The following is a 19138-nucleotide window of genomic DNA, read 5'->3' as shown; positions in this document are numbered from 1 at the left end:
CTTGGCCGGATGGGGAATCGTTTCAGTGTTGTGCCGGTTCCCGGGCGACGGTGAACGAGAGGTGTGGGCGTTGATATGCAGGGTGTGGTGTGGCTGAAGGGGTTGTGGTGACAGCTGTAGCGGCTGCTTGGGAGGCTTGGATGTTGCATTTGGAAGCGGCGACAGCATGTCGACCTACTCAGACAAGCATTAGATAGCTGTAGGTGTAGCTGTCAGCTTCATCAACACGAGTTTAAGTGACGTGGTTTTCAAAAGTTCTGTCTGATATAGTGTTCTATGTGTTTGATGATACGCGACTTAAATATACATTGAAAGAGAGGTGGACTATCAGCACCGCTGTGTCCTGTCATTATTGCATACCTATACCAGAAATGTGAGGGAAAGAAAGAGACGTTCAGAATTGGGTATATGTCAATCAGCCTCTTATCTCATCTCCTCCAAAACCCACAAACCTCGCCAGCCCTTCCTACCCGATGTCCCACAACACTCGATGCCTGCTTGCAGTCTTTAGAAGCCTCCCATGCCGTTCTTCTCGTCGATGTGCCTGTAACGCTCCTGTTCCATCCTGTACTTTAGCACCATAGCGACGCAAAGGACAAGGATGAAGTCAACGCCTACGATACCAAAGGCAGCGGTAAAAATTTGATCAAGATACGTGTTGGTGAATCGTGAGAAGGGGCCAATGCATCCACCTTTTTGTGCTGCAACGAGAGCGTTCGTGCAAGTAGTGTCCTGGACGAAAGGAGGTGTTGTGGCGTTGACATATCCGCAGCAGTCGAACTGATCTTCGTTAGCATTCATGTTTGCACCTCTGTAGTGCAGCCAGACGTACTTTCTGCTGTAACAGGGACTGGATCTGCGGTGGCTCACGGCCCCAAAGTACGCTCAAGTTCTGGCGTGTCTGCAGTGTCTCAACCCAGATAGCAATACCCAGACTCAGTGTGAAGGTTGCACAAATGACCACAAGCCAGCCCTGTGTGCGGAGCCAGCCTCGGTTGGTAGGTAGGAAAAGAGCCGGAAGGGAGAGTAGGAAAGTAGCGAAGACGAAGATGGCATTGACGACACCAGCTGTCAACGGACACTGGCCAAGTAGTAGATTTTGCGTGACGTTCTTCACCGTCTGCTCTTCCCGCATTGCTGCCTCCGACATCAACGAAAACCCCAAGAGTAGTCCTCCACATCCAGCGAAGAGGAAGTCGAATCCAACGAAGGCCAGCATCAGTTTGGTCGGCATAATGGCGGTTTACGGAGTGAATATGTGCGTCGTCCTGCGGCTCGATATAGTATGATAGACTTGATTAAAGAATGGAAGCCGAGTACAGCGGAGCCGTCCGGCGTGCTCTCGATGAACTACGACAGGTGCAATTATTAGGTATAGTGAAGAAACGAAGATGAGAGGAAACGGCAGCAACAGCGGGAAAACAGAAAATGCATGGCATTACGCAGACGGGCAGCTCGAGCATTAAGAGGCTCTGCTGGGCGCGTCGCAATCGGACGACGACGAGGCGTGGGTGGTTTCAGCGGTGTTCGAGCATGTCCACTGGCGAATCACGGTCACGGGCGCTCACGGTGGTTCGATGGCGCTGAGACTGCCCGCGACATACGCCTCACACGATCACGAACCACCAGCGCATCTTCACACAAACAAGTGAGGATGTTGTGGATGTTGTGGCAGGCTCGGTGGCTAGCATTACGAGGATGGTGTTGAGCACTGGGCCAGACAGCCAGCGCTGTTGGTGGCGCCTGCAGCGAGGGGAACGCTCGTCCCCGAGGCGATGCCGAGTTTGGCAGGAGCACTGCAGGATCGAGGCTAGTGCCGCTGAGGTCAGCGGCTAGTAGGCTATTGGAAGGTGGTGTGGATCAGGGCCCCGCGCGGCGCCGGTGAGTGGTGGGAAAACGCTCGGACTCGAAGCAGAATGGCGCTTTTCGTGATGAGGGAAGTGCCCGCTGCTGCTCTTCTCAATGCGTACTGACAGCTTGAAGCGCGTCTCAAGGGCTCGATATGGGTGTCTACGGGCTCGTCGCAGTGCGCTCTACGTCGACGCAGGCTCAGGACATGGCAGCGAGGCCGGCGCCCAGCGCGCGCCTGCCCATTCCTCCCCAAGCGCGCGATCTGCGATTCAGCGTGGACCGGACGACTGGGGTGCACGTTCAACCGCCCCCAGTCGCCAGTCTGCAACCACGGCAGGCGTCTGGTCTGCACAAGCACTGGCACTGGCACCAAAGCAGCTGCTATACTTTCCCCTCGCCGCCCGTTTCACTCTTTCCCCAATCTCTCTCGCTCTTTCCCTCTCTGAGACAGCTCTTCGCACCTGCACCACCCAGCGTGTGCCCTGCGTCGCGCTGCCTATCGCTGCCTTTCCTGCCAGACTCCCGCGGCCAAGCTCCAACAAGCTCCCACGCCTGTTAAACCGCTTCCGGCTGCTGCTCCACCGCCGCATCGCCCACACCCTCTGGTACGTATTGCCTTTGTTGTTGTTCATGGTCTGCGCGCTTTTGTCGCACCCCAGCCATCCCCGGCCCGCCGAGCCCTCGCTACTCGCTAGCCGCCAGTCACGGGCGCTGGCCTGCGCGCCCGAGCTGCGGCGGCCCTGTGCGTTCTGTGCGGTCCTCTTGTTCGCTGCCAGCGCCGTGCGACCGAGCTTTCCCTCTCCTTGCATTCCTTGCTCGCCGCATCCAGAGGGTTCAGCACCCGCCTCTTAACTTGTCTTGTTCTGTCCCCAAGCGCCCCTGCTTGTCCCCATTCATCGACCCGGCCCTAACCCGACTCCAGCCCGGCCAGCTCTGCCAGCTCGTCTCGTCTGTCCTGTTACGCGCAGCTCTCGCCGCCAAACAGACGCCGAGGCTCTCCCCACAGACACCCGGCCAAACGCAGTTAGGACCACCCTCCGCCAAACACGCACCCTCGACCGCGCGCAACACCATGGCCAGCGAAATCACCGAGCACGACCAGAACGCGTCGCCGCAGCTGCACGACGACGGCAACGGCGCCCTCAATGCCGGCGACGCCAACCGCGGCACCAAGCGCCCGCGCCCGGCTGCCGACGACGACGATGATGACGACGACAAGCCCGGCCGCGAGCGTAGGAAGATCGAGATCAAGTTCATCCAGGACAAGTCGCGTCGCCACATCACCTTCTCGAAGCGCAAGGCGGGTATCATGAAGAAGGTACGTGCCCGTGACCACCCTGCGCGCTGTCGCCTACGCGAGGGGCACGCGTCGTTCATCGCATTGCGCATCCACTAACGCCCTGCACCAGGCCTACGAGCTGTCCGTCCTCACCGGCACACAGGTGCTGCTGCTCGTCGTCTCTGAGACCGGTCTGGTCTACACCTTCACCACACCGAAGCTGCAGCCACTCGTGACCAAGCCCGAGGGCAAGAACCTCATCCAGGTACGCTGCACTGCCATTGCGCCCGTCGCGCGCCCCCGCTAACTCGTCGCAGGCCTGCTTGAACGCACCTGAGCCCTCCAGCGGCGATGCCAATGGCGTCGAGGACAACCAGGTTGACTCACCCGAGGACAACCACGCGCAAATGCCGCCGGGCCAGCCCCGTGGCGTGCCCAACAACAACCCCATTCCCCAGGCCTACATGACACCAGAGGCTGCTTTGCAGTATCAGAACTACCTCCAGGGTCACCAGCAATCACAGCAGTACCCCATGGCCCAGCACGGCATGCCCCGCCATCCCAGCCAGCACTACCCCCAGGACCAGAAGCTCGGCTAAGTATATGATTTTGCGGGCCTCTGCCAGATTTGGTAGCTGGCCACGATTCGGGCGTCGTGCACACTGCCCAGGACGGATACCCTTTATAATGGCCAAAAAGTAATTGAATGGCGCGGCTCACGAGCAATGCTCTGGTGTACGGTACGCAATGGCGCTTGTTTGCGAATGTACTAGACAGAGAGAACGACATGCATACGGGATCGCTATGTTGGGAGCCAGGCGGCTGTAGTTCTGATCAGACGATTGTACGTCATAACGTGGATACCGGCGTGGTGTGGTGTTTTCTTTCATCTTCTTGCGGTCACTATGGACATCTATATCATCTCCCGTGTGTCATTTGCGAGGTACTGTGTATTTCAATTCCCCTCGCTGCTGGAAACGCAGGTACAATACGATAACTCACTGCAAAACGGTGCCTCTGTCTGCGACTCCATGTGGCCTAGTCAGCTCTGGGCGTATTTGCCCTTTCCGTGTACTAGCAAATCACCACTTTTGGACGCCCGGTCACGATTCATTCACCGTCTAAGTCATGCAGAATGCGTCTTTTCCCAAACCGCACTGCTGCATCGCTTTGCGGGGTTGATAGCAAGGATAGCCGAGTCCATTGCAACCAGGACCAGACAATGCGCAGCTTCACTTTCCACTACACCACCAAGACCCTCACAAGGTTGCCATACCCCACTCCCTAATCCACTCTCTGACGCCTTCGGTGCCCTGACATAGCGTCTTTGCCCAACCGTGGCGCTTTTGCGCTCCCCGCCAATCCCTGTGATTCTCAGGACTCAATCTGGTTCGGAAAAAAACAATGCGTGGCTTGCTCTGCACGACCTACGATCGTTACAGTCCGACCAAATGCTCGATTTGGCGTGAGTTCTTTTCTCGAGGCCGCGGTCACGCAGTCGTACAGCGATGTTATCAGCCGCCTTGTGGTCGCGGTGGCGTAGGCGATGGAAGCAACGTAGAAGCTGCAGCGTTGCAGTCCAGTCGGCATTAGTGTATTGCAGCGCAGCAAACGGTGGCCTCAGGCGTCCACACTGCCCGTCACAGAGCCAAGCGGACACAGCATTCCTTGAGCCATGTACCTCTTTCCGCTCGTTGATTTTTGGACGTTCTAGCAGGCGAACACAGCTTCTGCCGTTGACAAATGTCGACGCACCCACCCTGGCTTAGCTGACTAGGAGCACAAGAACGAGTACCGGTCGGTGGGGTGCACAGCATGATGTTGTGGAACGGGGTTTTGTCACGCTTGGTGTCACGCGCCTGCACAGGCCGATTGGGATTGCAGGACCTGAACAAGAAACAGTGCACAGATCTTGATAAGAGTTGGATGCTCAAGCTCTTCGAGTTACCTGCCATGGTCAATCGTGGAAGTACATAATTGTCACTACTATGCCGAATAGTGTCTCTAGTAGGTCAGGTCTATTTATTATTAGGGGTTGCGGGGCGTTATACACTGTGCTCTCTTCACCCACAATTAGTTGTAGTGAATGGTTGCACCCTTGATTGCACCCTGCATTCTAGTTCCAAAATAGAATCAAGTCTACTTCTCTCAAAACGGGTATCGTTGTCAACTGTAGGAGACAAACTTCACTTCTCGTGTGGTGTGGAAGGCAGTATTCGTGCCGAATACGCCCCGATGGTGATAGTAGTGCTCCATCTATCTGCTACATCCCAAATCATTACTTCGACGAAACAAACCCGACAGCTGTATCATCCATATCAAACGGTCGGCCATGATACGTAACGTGGAATAGCGCCGTTGCTTGAACCTCAGGTGCATTCGAACATAAGCTCAATTACTACACCGCAATTACCGTAGTGACTCATCATGACAGCGATGAGCAAAGTATACCAAACTCAATCAGAAAAATCAGAAAAATCGCCAATAGCTACGAGATACCTCCTGAAACGAAGATCTGCGTTTTGGTCAAACGGACTGGTATCGTCCTCGAAAGTGCATAGGCCGACGGTTTGCACGGTCCTCTCAATTGTACCTGACAGCTTGATCATCATCTGTTCACTTAAATCCTAATCATAGACTATATTAGTAGTTGTAGTGAGGCAACAGCCTGGGAAGCCTGAACATCGCTCCTAGGATTTCAAACGAAGCAGGGGTGGCAAGTCTCACACATACACAGTGTTCTTTTGGAAGTCTCGCACACTTGTGCACGAGTGTACATAATGCGTTAAGAGTACTTCATAGTCCATTCACTCTCGACCTTTGAACTAGTTTGTGCACACAGTAGATTTCGGAGATATGTAGACAGCTTGATTAAGTTGGGAGTACTGTCAAGAAAATGCTATCATGACCATCTAATCGTAACGGCATCCTGGACAAACATAAAGCTGCATGAAAAAACCTTTTGCTCCTTGCAATGCGGTATGATCATCGCTTGGCAATGCTTTTGAACATTCTAAAAATTCATTAAGCCATTATGCGCGGAGACCACTCGTAACTTCAGGGAAAGAACTCAAGACTCAATGTTGGGCACCCTTGACGTCCTCTACTTCTCAGCAGGCTTGTTGCTGGGGTAGAGGAACTCGGTCTGGGGGAAGAACTCCTCCTTGATCAGACGAGGAGAGGTGAAGCGAAGAACAGGGTTGGAAGAGCCGGCCTTGTCGTTGGTTCCAGAGGCACGGGATCCGCCAAACGATTGCTGGCCGATGAGGGCGGCTGTTGTCTTGCAGTCTAAGAGGAGAGTTAGCATAGGCTCAGAGACCATAGTAGTATTGAGGTGGACTTACTGATGTAGAAGTTACCAGCGGAGTAGCGCAGAGTGTCCTCTGCCTCCCTAACAGCGGAACGATCATTGGAGAAGACGGATCCGGTAAGGGCGAAGCCGCCTCCGGCCTGGTCGACCTTCTGGAGAATGTTCTTCCAGTCAGCGTCCTTGTAGATGTGGATGGCGAGAACGGGGCCGAAGATCTCGTAGTTGAAGAGCTTGTGGTCTGGTGAGTCAGAAAGGTAGACCGTGGGCTTCACGAAGTAGCCTTTGGAGTCATCGTAGGTTCCACCTGCCACGAGCTCAAGTGAAGGGTCGGCGTTCGACTCGTCGATGATCTGCTTGATCTTGTTGAAAGAGCGATCGTGAATGACGGGGCCCATGAAAGCAGATAGATCCTTGTCAGGATTGCCGATGGTAATCTCGCTCACATCCTTGAGGAAACCATCAAGGAACTCCTTCGAGCGAGACTCGGGAAGATAGAGACGAGAGGTTGCAGAGCACTTCTGGCCTTGATATTCGAAAGATCCGCGGATGGTGTGCTTGATGGCAGATGGGATATCACCGCTAGGATGTATGAGAGTGAAGTTCTTTCCACTAGTCTCGCCCACCATGCGAGGAAACTCGCGATAGGTGCCCTTGCCAATACCCTCGCCAATGCGAGCGCAGAGCGACCGGAAAACGTCCGAAGAACCAACGAAATTGATACCAGCAAAATCGCGGTTGGCGAAAACAACGTCGTTGATAACTTCCGGGTCACCAGGGATGAATTGAATGACATCCTTGGGGAGACCGGCCTCGAGCAGGATCTTGTAGACAATAGTAGAGGCGTAAATGTTGGACGGAGAAGGCTTCCAAAGGACGACATTGCCCATCAGAGCAGGTCCAGCGATTAGATTACCGCCAATGGCTGTGAAGTTGAAGGGAGAAACGGCATAGACGAAACCCTCAACAGGGCGGTAATCCATACGCGACCACATGCCATCGGAGCCACGGTCGGGCTGACGAGCAAGAATCTCAGCAGCATAGTTGCAGTTGAGACGGAAAAAGTCGGCCAACTCAGCAGCAGCGTCGACCTCGCCCTGCCAGATGTTCTTGCCCTGGCCGAGCATGGTTGCAGCAATTAGCTCATAGCGGTATTTCCCCGCAACAAGCTCCGCAGCCTTCAGGAAAATGGCAGCACGGTCGACAAAGGGAGTCTTCTCCCATGTCTTCTTTGCCTCCAGAGCTGATGCGATGGCATCTGAGACCTGATCCTTCGAAATCAGAGGGTAGTTGGTGAAGACGGTATCCTTCTCTGCAGGAATTGGTTGATCCCAAGATTCAGCTGCTGGTTGTGAAGTTCCGTTGAGGAAGATCTCCGACTTGAGGGGAAGTTGGGACCTCAATCGCTTGAGCACCTTGACAAGCTCGGTGCGCTCTTCTGAGCCTTCCTTATATGTGGGATTGGGCTCATTGCGTGCAGCAGGTAATCTGAAGGGTACTGTGACGTTGGTACGAGCCTGGAGACAAGCGAGGCGAGGCGCTTTGATCAACGGCCGCCTTGTGGCACGGAGAGATGTGATAGTGCGAAGGCTCGACATGTTGATGATATGTTCGAGAGGACTCGAGGGATTGAGGCTGCTGCACTGCTCAATGCTGGGACTCTGCCTTTTGAGTATGCACAATGAGGGGAACTGTGGAGAAGCTCCATCACCGACCGGCTCGCATCCCGTCCACGTAACTTGGCTCAGCCGTCACTTGCCGCCGAGATAGTCACAAGTCACGTTTGCTGTACACAGTGTTGTTACTGCCGATATCGTCTAGTAGCATTCGGGTTCCTGCCCGAGTGTGTTGCGGACGGAGTTCTCGCGTTGCTGGCCGTTCGTACTCCGTGTCGAAGCATCTGAGCATTCGATAAATACCATAAGACAAGGCTCAACATGGCTGCAAGAAAGTACCTTTGTATCCATCATTATACATCACAATGTCCTCTCAAGTCCCTCCAGCTGGTGTTTGGGCGCCAGCGGTCACCTTGTTCGACCCCGATACCGACAAGGTAGACTTTGAGAACCAGGCACGCTATTTTCGCTACCTATCTACCACAGGGCTCGCAGGGCTTGTGATTCTGGGGACAAATGCAGAGACTATGCTGCTTACGCGGGAGGAGCGAAAAGCGTTAATCGCGACCGCGCGGCGAGCCGTAGGGCCCAAGTTTCCCTTGATGGCAGGCGCGCTGGCGAACAGCACCGCGCAGACACTTGAATTCATATCCGACGCTGCAGCAGCTGGCGCAAACTCCGTATTGGTGCTCCCGAACGCTTACTTCGGTTTGTTATCCTGCTTGCAGCTGCGAAGGCGTGGCGGCTAACGAGTTTCAGGTAGCGCAACCACACCTCAGGTTCTAGAGAACTTCTACGACCAGATTGCGGCTCGCAGCGAGTTGCCTATTGTGATTTACAATTTCCCAGGTGTTTGTAATGGCGTCGATCTTTCATCAGACTTTATCGAAGCCATGGCCAAGCGCCACAGCAACATCGTGGGTGTCAAGCTAACGTGCGGCTCCGTGGCCAAGATCACGCGTCTCGCAGCCGCATTGCCCAAGGAGAGGTTTGCCGTCTTCGGTGGCCAGGCCGATTTCATCATTGGCGGGTTGAGCTCGGGTTCCTCTGGCTGCATCGCTGCTTTCGCCAACGTTGCCCCACGATGCATCGTTCGCATCAACGAGCTCTACCACCAGGGTAGACACGCGGAGGCTCTTGCGTTGCACCAGAAGACTGCACTCGCTGAGCAAGCAATTAAGGGTGGCATTGCGCCTACAAAGTATGCTGCGGCCATCCATAGCGCTACCTATGCCGGTATCCAAGATGCTCCCGCTAAGATGGCGCCGCGTAGGCCCTACGTTGCGCCAACTGCCGCTGTTCAAGAGATGGTCAAGACCAGAACGGCGGAAATCGGGGAGATCGAGCAGGGCTTGCCGCTTACTGATAGACCTATTTCTTCGAAGATATGATGATACAATATCGCACGCAGAGTCTTCTGTATATGATCATCACGATTGGGGGGCTACAAATATTTGGAGCGGATGGCAAAAGGTTTCTGAAGGCTGTTGCGAAGCTCAGCGCTTGTCAACATTTGTTTGTTCCCGCTGACTCAAGGGATTAAAGATAATGATAGACTCAATAACTACATTCCCCTATCGCTTCACCATTCCGGCGTTTCTCTGCGACGTCGTATCTAATCTATGGATATCAGTGGATTTTGATCGGAAGTCAGCCTCAGCAAAAGCATCGACGCAGGGCCTGGAGGCGCAAAAGGGCTTGTGGCTTGGAGACTCACGTGGTGGCTGGACTTCGATAAGATTCGGTGCGAGGTCCGAAGATATGTGTGGACGACGGCATGGCTACCGTAGCGTGCAGATTAGCACGGCCTGACCTACGGTTGGGTGTGCTGCATGCGGGGAAGCGAGTCGAGGCGCTACCCCAGACAGATCCCTGTGTCTGGCCCATTCGCATGGACCAACTACGCCCAAAATTATCTAGCAGTGACAGTAACTGTAAGATAGCTGACCCAAGCAAGCTGTTTGGGCGAACTTCGCATGGGTGTCCGTGGAGCTTTGATTGGCTCAGCCACTCATATCAACGCTAACCCAGCCTACGAGATACCAAGGTCTTGACCTTCACTGCAACTGTTTATTAGAGAGGCCCATCCACCCAAGACCCACCAGACCGGACCCATCTGCTCCATCTCTTTGTCTCCTCACCTACGTTACAGCTTGATATAATCAAGGCTTGTGACAACATGTCCGATAACAAGGTTTACGAGGTCAACGAGAAACTCAGTTCGCCCTCGAACGAGTTCCATGGCAAGGACGATGCCATCTATCGCACTCAAACTGAACACAGTGTCACTCAAGGTCAAGTCCACAATGCCGATCAGCTACAGAGGCATTTGGGCAATCGTCAGGTTCAACTGATTGCCATTGGTGGCTCCATCGGCACTGCTACCTTCGTCTCTATTGCCAATGGTCTGGTCAAGGGCGGTCCAGGTTCCCTGTTCCTCGCCTACACCATCTACTCATGTATGCTGGGGCTAGTCAACAACTCCATGGCGGAGATGGCCTCCTTCATGCCCGTCACTGGTGGCTTCATCCGCATGGCTGGACACTGGGTTGATCCTGCAATGTGAGTTCATCTAGCCCCTGAACGTTCTTATCATACTGACTCTTTCTGTAGGGGCTTCTGGGCTGGCTGGAATTTCTTTATCTACGAGGCCATCCTTATTCCCTTCGAGATCAGCGCATTGAATCTCGTGCTCAAGTTCTGGAGCGATGATATTCCAGTTGCCGCAGTCGTCGCTGTCTGTATCGTCCTATACTTTGCCATCAACGCCTTTGTCGTCAAGGCATACGGAGAGACTGAATTTTGGCTCGCTCTCGGAAAGGTCTTCCTCATTCTGATCGTCTTTTCGTTCACTTTCATCACGATGGTTGGTGGCAACCCCTTGAAGGACGCATACGGATTCCGCTACTGGAAAAATCCCGGCGCCTTTGCCGAATATAACTCCACCGGAGATCTTGGTCGATTTGAGGGTTTCCTTGGTTCCATGTGGAGCGCTGCTTTCACAGTTGTGGGTCCCGAGTACCTGTCCATGCTCTCTGGTGAAGTGAAGCTTCCCAGGACCTACCTCAAGAACGCTTTCAAGGTTACCTATGTTCGTTTCGCCTTCTTCTTCATCGGCAGTGCACTTTGCATCGGAATTGTCATCCCATACAACGAGAAGACTCTACTTGATGTCATGTCTGGTGCCGCTGGTGGTGCTGGAAGTGCCGCTGCTTCTCCCTACGTTATTGCTATGAGGTACGTGCCAGTTGCTGCGGAGATTGAACGCTCTTACTGATACCTATATAGGAATATGCGTGTCAGCGGTCTTCCTCACCTCGTAAACGCATTACTATGCACTTCCATCTTCTCCGCCGGAAACGCCTATACTTACTACGGAACACGCTCGCTTTACGGCCTTGCCCTTGAAGGCCAAGCGCCTAAATTCTTGAAGAAGTGCACGAAGAAGGGCGTGCCATTTTACTGTCTGCTCGTCACCATTTGCTTCCCCTTCCTTGGCTTCCTGAATGTCAACGCCGGATCCGCTAAGGTGTTGACTTGGTTCATCAACATCATCACTGGAGCCCAGATCATCAACTATATCGTTATTTGCATCACGTACCTATTCTTCTACCGCGCAGTCAAGGCCCAGGGTGTTGACCGTAAGGCCATGCCTTACTACGGTCGCTTCCAGCCTTATGGCACCTGGATCTCCATGATTTTCTTGATTCTTGTGCTTGGCGGTTACGGCTACGGTACCTTCCTGCCTGGCAACTTCACTGTTGATGGTCTCTTCACCTACTACTTTATGGTCGGCATCGCGCCTGTGCTCTTCCTTGGTTGGAAGTTCCTCAAGAAAACAAAGACGGTCAAGCCCCACGAGGCTGATCTCGTGTGGGAGAAGGCATACATCGATGCGTATGAGTCCTCTTTCGCTGAGGAGACTAAGGGTTTCTGGCAAGAGATCCTCGAGATGTTCATGTGCGGCATGAAGGGCCGCAAGAAGCAAAGCGGGTATGCTTAGATGGCTCACCGTTCTAGCGGTGAAAGCCGCTCACCTTTGGAATGGGGTTGTCGACGACTGCAGGCACTATGAATGCCCGACCTTTATTTGACATGTTGTTCGCACAATTTTCGTTGGTTTTGCTAGAAATGAGAAGCAGTCAAAGTGCCAGATTTGTTTGACAATCAAGTGATGATCGCCACTTCGTTCTAGAGTGGACATGACGCTAGTACCTAGGTCGGGAATAGGACAATGATGCTCTACCCACAACCAATACCATGCTGCAACGAATGTAACGGCTCGAGGTGCGGATAAACGCGGTGAATGCATTCAACGCAACTCGATGCGATCTCCACTATCGCAAACTTTCTCGGGAACAGTACCGGTCGAGTGGACGCGCTGCGCAGCACGGTCCTGCGACGGACCAGACAGTCGGGAGGAGCATGGGCGAAATATAGTCTGCAGATAAACCATGTAGAATTTGAATCGATCGTTCAATCTAATAACCATCATATCTCGCATCTCACATCTCACACTTTACCAATCATGTTTCGTTCCATTTCCAAAGGTCCAGTCGATCCAGTTTTCATCCTCAGCTCAAAAGTCAAAGCCGATGAATCGCCCTCGAAGATCGACCTCGGTGTCGGCGTATACAGAAATGAGCAGGGACGATACAATGAGCTTGGCGTGTTGAAGCAGGCGAAGGAGATTCTCACAAAGCTGGAATTAGGTCACGACTACGAAGTTACAACAGGAGATGCAGAATTCGTGGAGAACGCAAGCAGAATCTTATTTGGCGCAGAATCTGAGGCAGTTAAGACAAGGCGAATTGCTTCTGCTCAAGCCATTTCAGGAACAGGGAGTATCCATCTTGCTGCTCTGTTCTTGAGTCGAGCCGAAGAATTCCGGGGGAAGAAGGTATACATTGGAACGCCAGCTTGGGGCAACTACGAGCCACTCTTCAACCTGGTTGGTTTCGAAGTTGTCAAATACCGACACTATGATGCGGAGCGTGGTACAGTCGCATTCAGTGATCTTCTCGACGCGGTCCAACACGCCCCCGATGGCAGTATATTCGTTCTCCAAGGTTGCTGCCACAACCCTTCTGGCGCAGATTTGAGCAGGGAACAATGGCAGACACTTGCAAAAGCTATGAAGCCCAAACGCCACTTCCCATTCTTCGATATGGCCTACCAGGGCCTCGGTGGACCTCTCGAGGATGACGCTTTTGGACTGCGTCACTTCGTCGAGCGCGGTTTCGAGTTACTGGCCTGCCAGTCATTCTCAAAGAACTTCGGCCTCTATGGCGAAAGATGTGGTGTTTTGCACATTCTAACAGAAAAGGAGGCAGTTGCCGCCAATGTGTATGATCAGTTGAGGTGCTTGATCAGGTGGGAGTTCTCTTCCAGCCCAGCATACGGCTCCAGACTAGTGAACACAGTACTGAAGGACAACACTCTCACGTCGCAGTGGCAGGAAGAGCTGGTAGTGATGCGAGTGCGACTGGTTAGTTTGAGGAGGGCATTGCATGACCTGTTGACGAAAGTACAGAAGGTGAGCCTCCACGAATGGTCTATTGCCATTCGAACGCTGACGATGTACAGACACCAGGCAACTGGGACGCAATCCTTACATCGACCGGCCTCTTCTGCTTCCTTCCTTTGACTCCACAACAATGCGAGACGCTTGGTACTAAGCATCACATTTACATGCTTTTAAGTGGTCGCATCAACGTCTCGGGCATGAATCAATCGAATGTCGAGAGGATAGCGCAGGCTATCGATGAGGTGGTCCAGGGCACACGCTCATCCCGATTGTGAGCCGCAAGCGAGCTCAGCTGATAACATCTTTGCTGGGTTGATGCGCATGTGATGCCATGTTGCAGGTTGGTGGCGTAAGCTGTCGGGGAGGAACCCGTTAGATTCGGAGGGCTCCCGAGTTTCTGGGCCGCATTCTGTCCGTAGAACCCGCCAACCGATCATGCTGCGGCTCCAATCGCGATTCCAAACACGCGCGTGAATTTAAAGCGATATCTGTAGTCCGAAACTAGTCAACACCTGCGTCTTACACCGTGACGAATCGGCCAGCTAAAGATGAATAGCGATAGCTATGCAGGGCCCAGATTCCTTGATGCTTCTGGAAGGCCGTGAGATTTTGGTAACATTAAGCTGATAGGGATCGCGGTCTTCAGGTGCAGGAGATGAACATCTAGCAAGCCTGTATTACCTAAGGCGTAACATTGTCCTGACCTTCCCCGCACGCCACGCTTTTTCGCGTGGCAGGGCCTCGCGAATGATGAGTACCCAGGTGTGTGGGCCAAATGCGACCAAACAACTAAATGTTGACGCTGGTTCACTCCGGATCCTTATCGGCGTTATCGACGCCCCACCTGACTATGTGAACCTTTCATTCCGAGGTGGAATGCTGCAGAATGACAGACAACTGCTGTAATGGCTACTTCGAATGACCACAGGCGGGTAACAAAGAGATCCTCGAACGCGTACGCCTCTCAGTTGTGCCAATGTTGGCAGCGTGGGCAACAAACAAGTGTTTGATGGTGAGCGGACCAAGCTGAGCTCTGCGACAGACAGGGCTCTTGCGGATCTGTTCGCCATCAAATATATACTTGTAGCCAACTCTGTGTATTAAAACCCTCGCTAACGTTGATTCAGCTGCTCCAGATGCCGAAGACAGAAAATCAAGTGCTCCGGACAGCAGCCTTGTGCGAACTGCGGCAAGCGGAATCTGACTTGTATTTTCGATGACCGAGACAACAAGATTCTGGTTACCCAAGGGTACGCCACTGTAGCCATCTCCCCAGCTGCTTTCTGACAAGTTTATCAGCTATCTCTCTGACCTTCAAGCCAAGGTGGCACGACTTCAAAATGCACAGAATACGCCGTCTGTATCCAATCCGCTCTTTGCCGAAGACCAAGATGTTCGGGCGCGAGTAATGAGGAGTCAATCCCCCGATGAACCTCCCAGACGGGTAGCCCAGTCAAGCGGCAATGGAACTCGAGAAAGTACCCCAGGCACAGATGGACCTCGAGAGACAGCAAACCTGACTAATCCGCTGACTGAGACACCTTCGAGATTCATGGCAGCTTCCAATGGACGGACTTGTGGGTGTTTCTTGTGAAATTCACACTATTCAAGAGTACTGACATCTCGTGCAGTTTACATGGGAACTTCATCCAATTGGTCATTTCACGGCCAAGTCTTGAGTCTAGTCCATGAGCATATGCACAAGTCACCACTCCCAGCTGCGGAACTGCTGTTTGACGGATCTGCATACGACCTTCCGTGGGACGGTACACGCAGCGTGCCCGATTCTGCGTCCCCCGTCATTCCAAGCGTCGACTACGCCATCTTCTTGATCAACGCCGTCAAGTTCCATTGCGGTCAAATGATGCACCTCTTTGAGGAGGAGGAGTTCATGCTCAACTTGCATGCTTTCTACTCAAACACAGGTGACAAGGCTATCTGGAAAGAAAGCCTTTGGTACATCCACTTCCTGATGATAATAGCGTTTGGCAAGACGTTTGTCCAGCAGAAAAACCATTCACCGCGCCCACCAGGTGCCGACTTCTTCATACATGCTCTACAATTACTCCCCGATACCAACAAGCTGTGCAGAGATCCGGTCATAGCAACAGAGGTTCTGTGTTGCATCGCGCTCTACCTTCAATCATTAGACTCACGCAATGCTGCACACGTCACAATCGGGCAAGCTATGAGGATAGCCCTTGCACAAGGAATGCATACCGATATGCCAGTAATGAATCTGGGCGATGCGGTTGTTCAGCGTTGTCGCAAGATTTGGTGGACGATCTTCATTCTGGACCGTCACATGACCTCCCTCATGGGTCTGCCACAGTCGATTCGAGACGAAGATGTGTCTTGTCAACTTCCAAACTATCAAAACTCTCCACAGCGAGCGGCTGCCCTGAACATGCAAATCAAGCTTGCAAAGGTGCATGTCGATATTGCAAGTACCGTATACGGCTCGAAAGGACGGCTTCGCAAGAAGTTTGTCTTGAGCATCAAGACGGTGCTGGATAAGCTAGCTGGACTGGCAGAAGAGCTCCGCACCTCCTTTCCTCTGCATACTGATGAGCGTTTCGGCGGCATCTCTAGATTACCAGCGCATTCTCATTTGTACTACTATCAGGTGACCATCTTTTCTGCTCCCTTGTTAGTAGCACTACTAACGACTTCTAGACCATCGTAATCGTTACTAGACCATTGCTATTTTGCTGTATGAAGAAGGTCTTTGAATCTCCGCAACAAGTCATACCCTTGATCTCATCACCTAAGATCCGAAAGGTGCTACACATGTCTCTAGAAGCCTCGCAAAAGATTTTGGCCATTCTTGAAAGCCTTCAAGAACAAGGGCTACTTGGTGAGTACGGTTAGATGCATCTGCTCGGTCGAAGCTAATTGTTCAAGAAACGTTCTTGCCCTGGGATCTGGACGCTCTCTTCGTATCGACGATGGTCCTCATCGTGACTCGCTTCGTCGACCCGAGTCTAATGGATGATCGAACTCTCTGGCTGGAGAAGGCATTTGGGCTAATGGAGACCATGATTGCTGGTGGCAACCGTATTGCAGATTACCGCATGCGCGAGTTACGCAGGCTGGACGAGATGCTCGCGGACTATGCTTCCATACAAGACAGACCACCACTTATGGATGCTCTCAATCAGCAACAGCTCACACAACTCAATACAAACATCATTCGGACGGCAGCGGGAGTCACCGATGATTCGGCGAGTATGAAGCCCATGTTCGCTTCACCAGATGGTGGTCCGCTCTACTCAGGATTCAGCGACGAGGGCAGCGGGTTTGGCGACGACCTTACGGCCGAGCAGATTCTGGCAGTTGCCGAATCTATGGACATCGGTGAAACAGATTGGCTTTCTTTTGGCGTTTTCGACAACTATCAGCCTTTGGAGATGGTCGATCCATCGATACAATAGGACGCTGATACACAGTAAAGAGGCACGCACCTTCGTATTTATGGTAGATGCCGTGATATGGAGACGCATGATTATGGGCGTTGATTTCACCTATGAGGGTTTAGCGTACACAAAAGGTCTCGTTTTGCATAGTCAAATTACTTGTCAGGTCACTCATGTGACAGCGCGTTATTGTCAGACGAATTGAAAATACACGCGCACCCTCACAACTCTTCAGTCGCAGCTAATACAAAGACTACTACAGGCACACAAACAATCGATTACGAACTGATGCTTGTGTCAGCGCCTGTCTCTTCTCTACTGGAGCCTATCACTAACCAGCCATGATTCTTCTTGCAATATTAAACCAATACACAATGCATTATATGAGTCTATATGCTACCTATCGATCTGCTGTATTTCCACGCATAATAAGTAGCCGAGTGGATTCTACAACTTCGCAACGGAAGGTGTAATATCTTTCAGCTCCTGAACGTCACCCACGCGCCAACTGACATCGTCTTGACTAGCGGCGCCCTCGTTAGGCTTGTTTGTCCTCCACTGCCATCTCTTCTCTGTCTGCTTGCCCTCAGTAGCATTAAGAAGATTGTTCACCCAGGAACCGACAATAGGGAACATCTTGAAGCCATGACCGGAGTCCCCAGAGAGGACCATGACTGTACCCCCAGTTTCTGGCAGGTAGTCGATGATGAAGTCGGAGTCGCTAGTATCGGCAAACCAACACAATGTCTTCTCAACAAGCGGGCGGTCAGCGAGGTACGGTAGGGTTTGACGGAGGAGTTCGCGCATCTTGCGCTCGTCCTCAGGAGGTACGAAGCGCTGAACGCCCTCAGGTGCTTCAGAGACCCCGGTTTTGGGGTTTGTGTTGATAAAACCGCCTCCCATAGGGCACAGTTTAAGGAGATTAGTCTTCGGATCGGGCTCGAAGAAGAATCCAAGATCGCGAGCATATGTGACCGGAATGCCGCGAAGTGCTGCGGTCTCGTCGTCCGTCAAACTAATATGTGCGACAGACCAGGATTTTGCAGAAACACGAGCGCCGATCTCGGGGACGATCTTAGATGCAGCTGCACCAGTCGCAACAATGACCAATGAGGCAGCATGAAACTGTCCGTCTTTTGTTTTGACACCAACGCTCTTCTTACTCGACCCAACACCCTTGTATACAATTTCCTGGATAGCACCTCTGTTCTTGCCAAGAAAGAAACGAACGCCGTTGGATCTTGCAGCGCGATAGATACCACGAAGTGCATTCGCAGAGTGGACATAGCCATCGTAGCGGTTGAAGTATCCCTTCCATCCCGGCATATCTCCTTGGTTGAACTGCCAGCAAATGTCTTGAAGTTCCTGGCGGGTTGATACAGTGGAGATCCAAGGTTTGATATCAGCATGTGCTTCACCTGCCGCTTTGAAAGAGTTCATTGAGTTGATGGCCTTCTGCGTCCCGGCACCAGAGACGCAGTTGAGGTAACCAACTCTGTGGAAGTAGGGAGCGTAAAGAGGGGTTTGCCATTTCTTTGCAGCTTCCTAGACAACGTGTTAGTTTGCCTTTCGTGGTTACCGACAAGATCGTTTACTTACAACACCGAGCTCTGTGTACCATGGATCCTCATACTCAGCACGCATGATCTTGTTCAAATCGTTCGCGGCTGACCATCTTGAGGGGATTTCCGAATCCCTCTCGAAGACTGTGATATCAGTGTAACCTTGTTGTGACAGCTCAAAAGCAGTCGACAGTCCAAAAGCTCCTCCACCGATGATAGCAATGTGGTCGTTCTTAGAGATACCCATCGTGTCAGATTATGACGTCGAGAGTGAAGTTCTGTGAGGGGGGATGCAAGGAGCTACTTGATCGTCCCCCACTCAAGGAAACCTCACATTATAACGCACCTACGAACAACGGGCGCCAACTCCGAATACTGCGCCATTCACCTTCCACTCGTGTGGGACTATCGGAATACACGTCTTGCCGATAGAGCGCACGTGCGTTAGTGTGGCTGTCGAGTCGCTGCCCCGCAGCCGCAGCAACAACGCATCGTCGGCAAGCCTACCGGGCACGCCACGGGCGCGAAACCGACACTGCACCCGACAACATTTTTCCATGTATCACCGGAACCTGGGAAC

At 52.6% G+C, this 19138-nt stretch overlaps 8 protein-coding genes across 8 annotated transcripts; 5 read left to right on the top strand and 3 right to left on the bottom strand.

Moving 5' to 3' along the window:
- Positions 1–123: 123 nt before the first annotated feature.
- C7974DRAFT_364807 (tetraspanin) lies at positions 124–1695 on the bottom strand. The gene is made up of 2 exons (XM_046139810.1): positions 833–1695; positions 124–780 (listed from the first exon to the last, which is right to left on the bottom strand). The coding sequence occupies exons 1-2, from the start codon at positions 1232–1234 to the stop codon at positions 508–510; spliced, it is 675 nt and encodes a 224-aa protein (XP_045994016.1). The 5' UTR covers positions 1235–1695; the 3' UTR covers positions 124–507.
- A 1130-nt stretch (positions 1696–2825) lies between these two features.
- Positions 2826–3882, top strand: C7974DRAFT_36018 (SRF-type transcription factor (DNA-binding and dimerization domain)-domain-containing protein). Its single transcript, XM_046139682.1, has 3 exons — positions 2826–3169; positions 3261–3395; positions 3448–3882. The coding sequence occupies exons 1-3, from the start codon at positions 2924–2926 to the stop codon at positions 3727–3729; spliced, it is 663 nt and encodes a 220-aa protein (XP_045994015.1). The 5' UTR covers positions 2826–2923; the 3' UTR covers positions 3730–3882.
- A 2032-nt stretch (positions 3883–5914) lies between these two features.
- Positions 5915–8173, bottom strand: C7974DRAFT_364801 (1-pyrroline-5-carboxylate dehydrogenase). The gene is made up of 2 exons (XM_046139809.1): positions 6475–8173; positions 5915–6418 (listed from the first exon to the last, which is right to left on the bottom strand). Exons 1-2 carry the CDS (start codon positions 8033–8035, stop codon positions 6234–6236), a joined length of 1746 nt encoding a protein of 581 aa, XP_045994014.1. The 5' UTR covers positions 8036–8173; the 3' UTR covers positions 5915–6233.
- Positions 8174–8418: 245 nt separating this feature from the next.
- Positions 8419–9733, top strand: C7974DRAFT_441157 (dihydrodipicolinate synthetase; the record flags this gene model as incomplete). Its single annotated transcript, XM_046145353.1, has 2 exons — positions 8419–8761; positions 8813–9733. The coding sequence occupies 2 exons, from the start codon at positions 8419–8421 to the stop codon at positions 9442–9444; spliced, it is 975 nt and encodes a 324-aa protein (XP_045994013.1). The 3' UTR covers positions 9445–9733.
- A 284-nt stretch (positions 9734–10017) lies between these two features.
- On the top strand, positions 10018–12205 carry C7974DRAFT_474519 (amino acid permease/ SLC12A domain-containing protein). The gene is made up of 3 exons (XM_046146607.1): positions 10018–10615; positions 10667–11290; positions 11342–12205. Exons 1-3 carry the CDS (start codon positions 10233–10235, stop codon positions 12054–12056), a joined length of 1722 nt encoding a protein of 573 aa, XP_045994012.1. The 5' UTR covers positions 10018–10232; the 3' UTR covers positions 12057–12205.
- Positions 12206–12536: 331 nt separating this feature from the next.
- C7974DRAFT_364796 (aspartate aminotransferase) lies at positions 12537–14022 on the top strand. Its single transcript, XM_046139808.1, has 2 exons — positions 12537–13589; positions 13640–14022. Exons 1-2 carry the CDS (start codon positions 12582–12584, stop codon positions 13853–13855), a joined length of 1224 nt encoding a protein of 407 aa, XP_045994011.1. The 5' UTR covers positions 12537–12581; the 3' UTR covers positions 13856–14022.
- An 86-nt stretch (positions 14023–14108) lies between these two features.
- Positions 14109–17349, top strand: C7974DRAFT_400710 (Zn(II)2Cys6 transcription factor). Its single transcript, XM_046142531.1, has 6 exons — positions 14109–14535; positions 14708–14830; positions 14880–15157; positions 15212–16206; positions 16257–16437; positions 16485–17349. Exons 1-6 carry the CDS (start codon positions 14486–14488, stop codon positions 17012–17014), a joined length of 2157 nt encoding a protein of 718 aa, XP_045994010.1. The 5' UTR covers positions 14109–14485; the 3' UTR covers positions 17015–17349.
- Positions 17350–17443: 94 nt separating this feature from the next.
- Positions 17444–18805, bottom strand: C7974DRAFT_317153 (FAD dependent oxidoreductase; the record flags this gene model as incomplete). The annotated part of the gene is made up of 2 exons (XM_046138585.1): positions 17444–18541; positions 18596–18805. The coding sequence occupies 2 exons, from the start codon at positions 18803–18805 to the stop codon at positions 17444–17446; spliced, it is 1308 nt and encodes a 435-aa protein (XP_045994009.1).
- Between the last annotated feature and the right edge of the window lie 333 nt (positions 18806–19138).

Source organism: Boeremia exigua, assembly GCF_020726555.1.
Source record: "Boeremia exigua strain MPI-SDFR-AT-0100 chromosome Unknown C7974scaffold_10, whole genome shotgun sequence".
NCBI classification, from domain to species: Eukaryota; Fungi; Ascomycota; class Dothideomycetes; order Pleosporales; family Didymellaceae; genus Boeremia; species Boeremia exigua.
Note: the sequence above shows the minus strand (reverse complement) of the source record. Positions and strands in the feature narration are given on the sequence as shown.

What these genes read in the sequence shown, in the direction of transcription:
- C7974DRAFT_364807 (XM_046139810.1), bottom strand. Translation starts at nt 1,234, where the DNA reads ATGCCGACCAAACTGATGCTGGCCTTCGTTGGATTCGACTTCCTCTTC. An exon ending in AGTCCCTGTTACAGCAGAAA is followed by an intron (nt 781 to 832) that starts GTACGTCTGGCT and finishes AACGAAGATCAG; the next exon opens with TTCGACTGCTGCGGATATGT.
- C7974DRAFT_36018 (XM_046139682.1), top strand. Translation starts at nt 2,924, where the DNA reads ATGGCCAGCGAAATCACCGAGCACGACCAGAACGCGTCGCCGCAGCTG. An exon ending in AGGCGGGTATCATGAAGAAG is followed by an intron (nt 3,170 to 3,260) that starts GTACGTGCCCGT and finishes GCCCTGCACCAG; the next exon opens with GCCTACGAGCTGTCCGTCCT. An exon ending in AGGGCAAGAACCTCATCCAG is followed by an intron (nt 3,396 to 3,447) that starts GTACGCTGCACT and finishes AACTCGTCGCAG; the next exon opens with GCCTGCTTGAACGCACCTGA.
- C7974DRAFT_364801 (XM_046139809.1), bottom strand. Translation starts at nt 8,035, where the DNA reads ATGTCGAGCCTTCGCACTATCACATCTCTCCGTGCCACAAGGCGGCCG. An exon ending in CGCTGGTAACTTCTACATCA is followed by an intron (nt 6,419 to 6,474) that starts GTAAGTCCACCT and finishes CTCTCCTCTTAG; the next exon opens with ACTGCAAGACAACAGCCGCC.
- C7974DRAFT_474519 (XM_046146607.1), top strand. Translation starts at nt 10,233, where the DNA reads ATGTCCGATAACAAGGTTTACGAGGTCAACGAGAAACTCAGTTCGCCC. An exon ending in CACTGGGTTGATCCTGCAAT is followed by an intron (nt 10,616 to 10,666) that starts GTGAGTTCATCT and finishes CTCTTTCTGTAG; the next exon opens with GGGCTTCTGGGCTGGCTGGA. An exon ending in CCCTACGTTATTGCTATGAG is followed by an intron (nt 11,291 to 11,341) that starts GTACGTGCCAGT and finishes ATACCTATATAG; the next exon opens with GAATATGCGTGTCAGCGGTC.
- C7974DRAFT_364796 (XM_046139808.1), top strand. Translation starts at nt 12,582, where the DNA reads ATGTTTCGTTCCATTTCCAAAGGTCCAGTCGATCCAGTTTTCATCCTC. An exon ending in TGTTGACGAAAGTACAGAAG is followed by an intron (nt 13,590 to 13,639) that starts GTGAGCCTCCAC and finishes GACGATGTACAG; the next exon opens with ACACCAGGCAACTGGGACGC.
- C7974DRAFT_400710 (XM_046142531.1), top strand. Translation starts at nt 14,486, where the DNA reads ATGGCTACTTCGAATGACCACAGGCGGGTAACAAAGAGATCCTCGAAC. An exon ending in AGCTTCCAATGGACGGACTT is followed by an intron (nt 15,158 to 15,211) that starts GTGGGTGTTTCT and finishes CATCTCGTGCAG; the next exon opens with TTTACATGGGAACTTCATCC. An exon ending in TCAAGAACAAGGGCTACTTG is followed by an intron (nt 16,438 to 16,484) that starts GTGAGTACGGTT and finishes TAATTGTTCAAG; the next exon opens with AAACGTTCTTGCCCTGGGAT.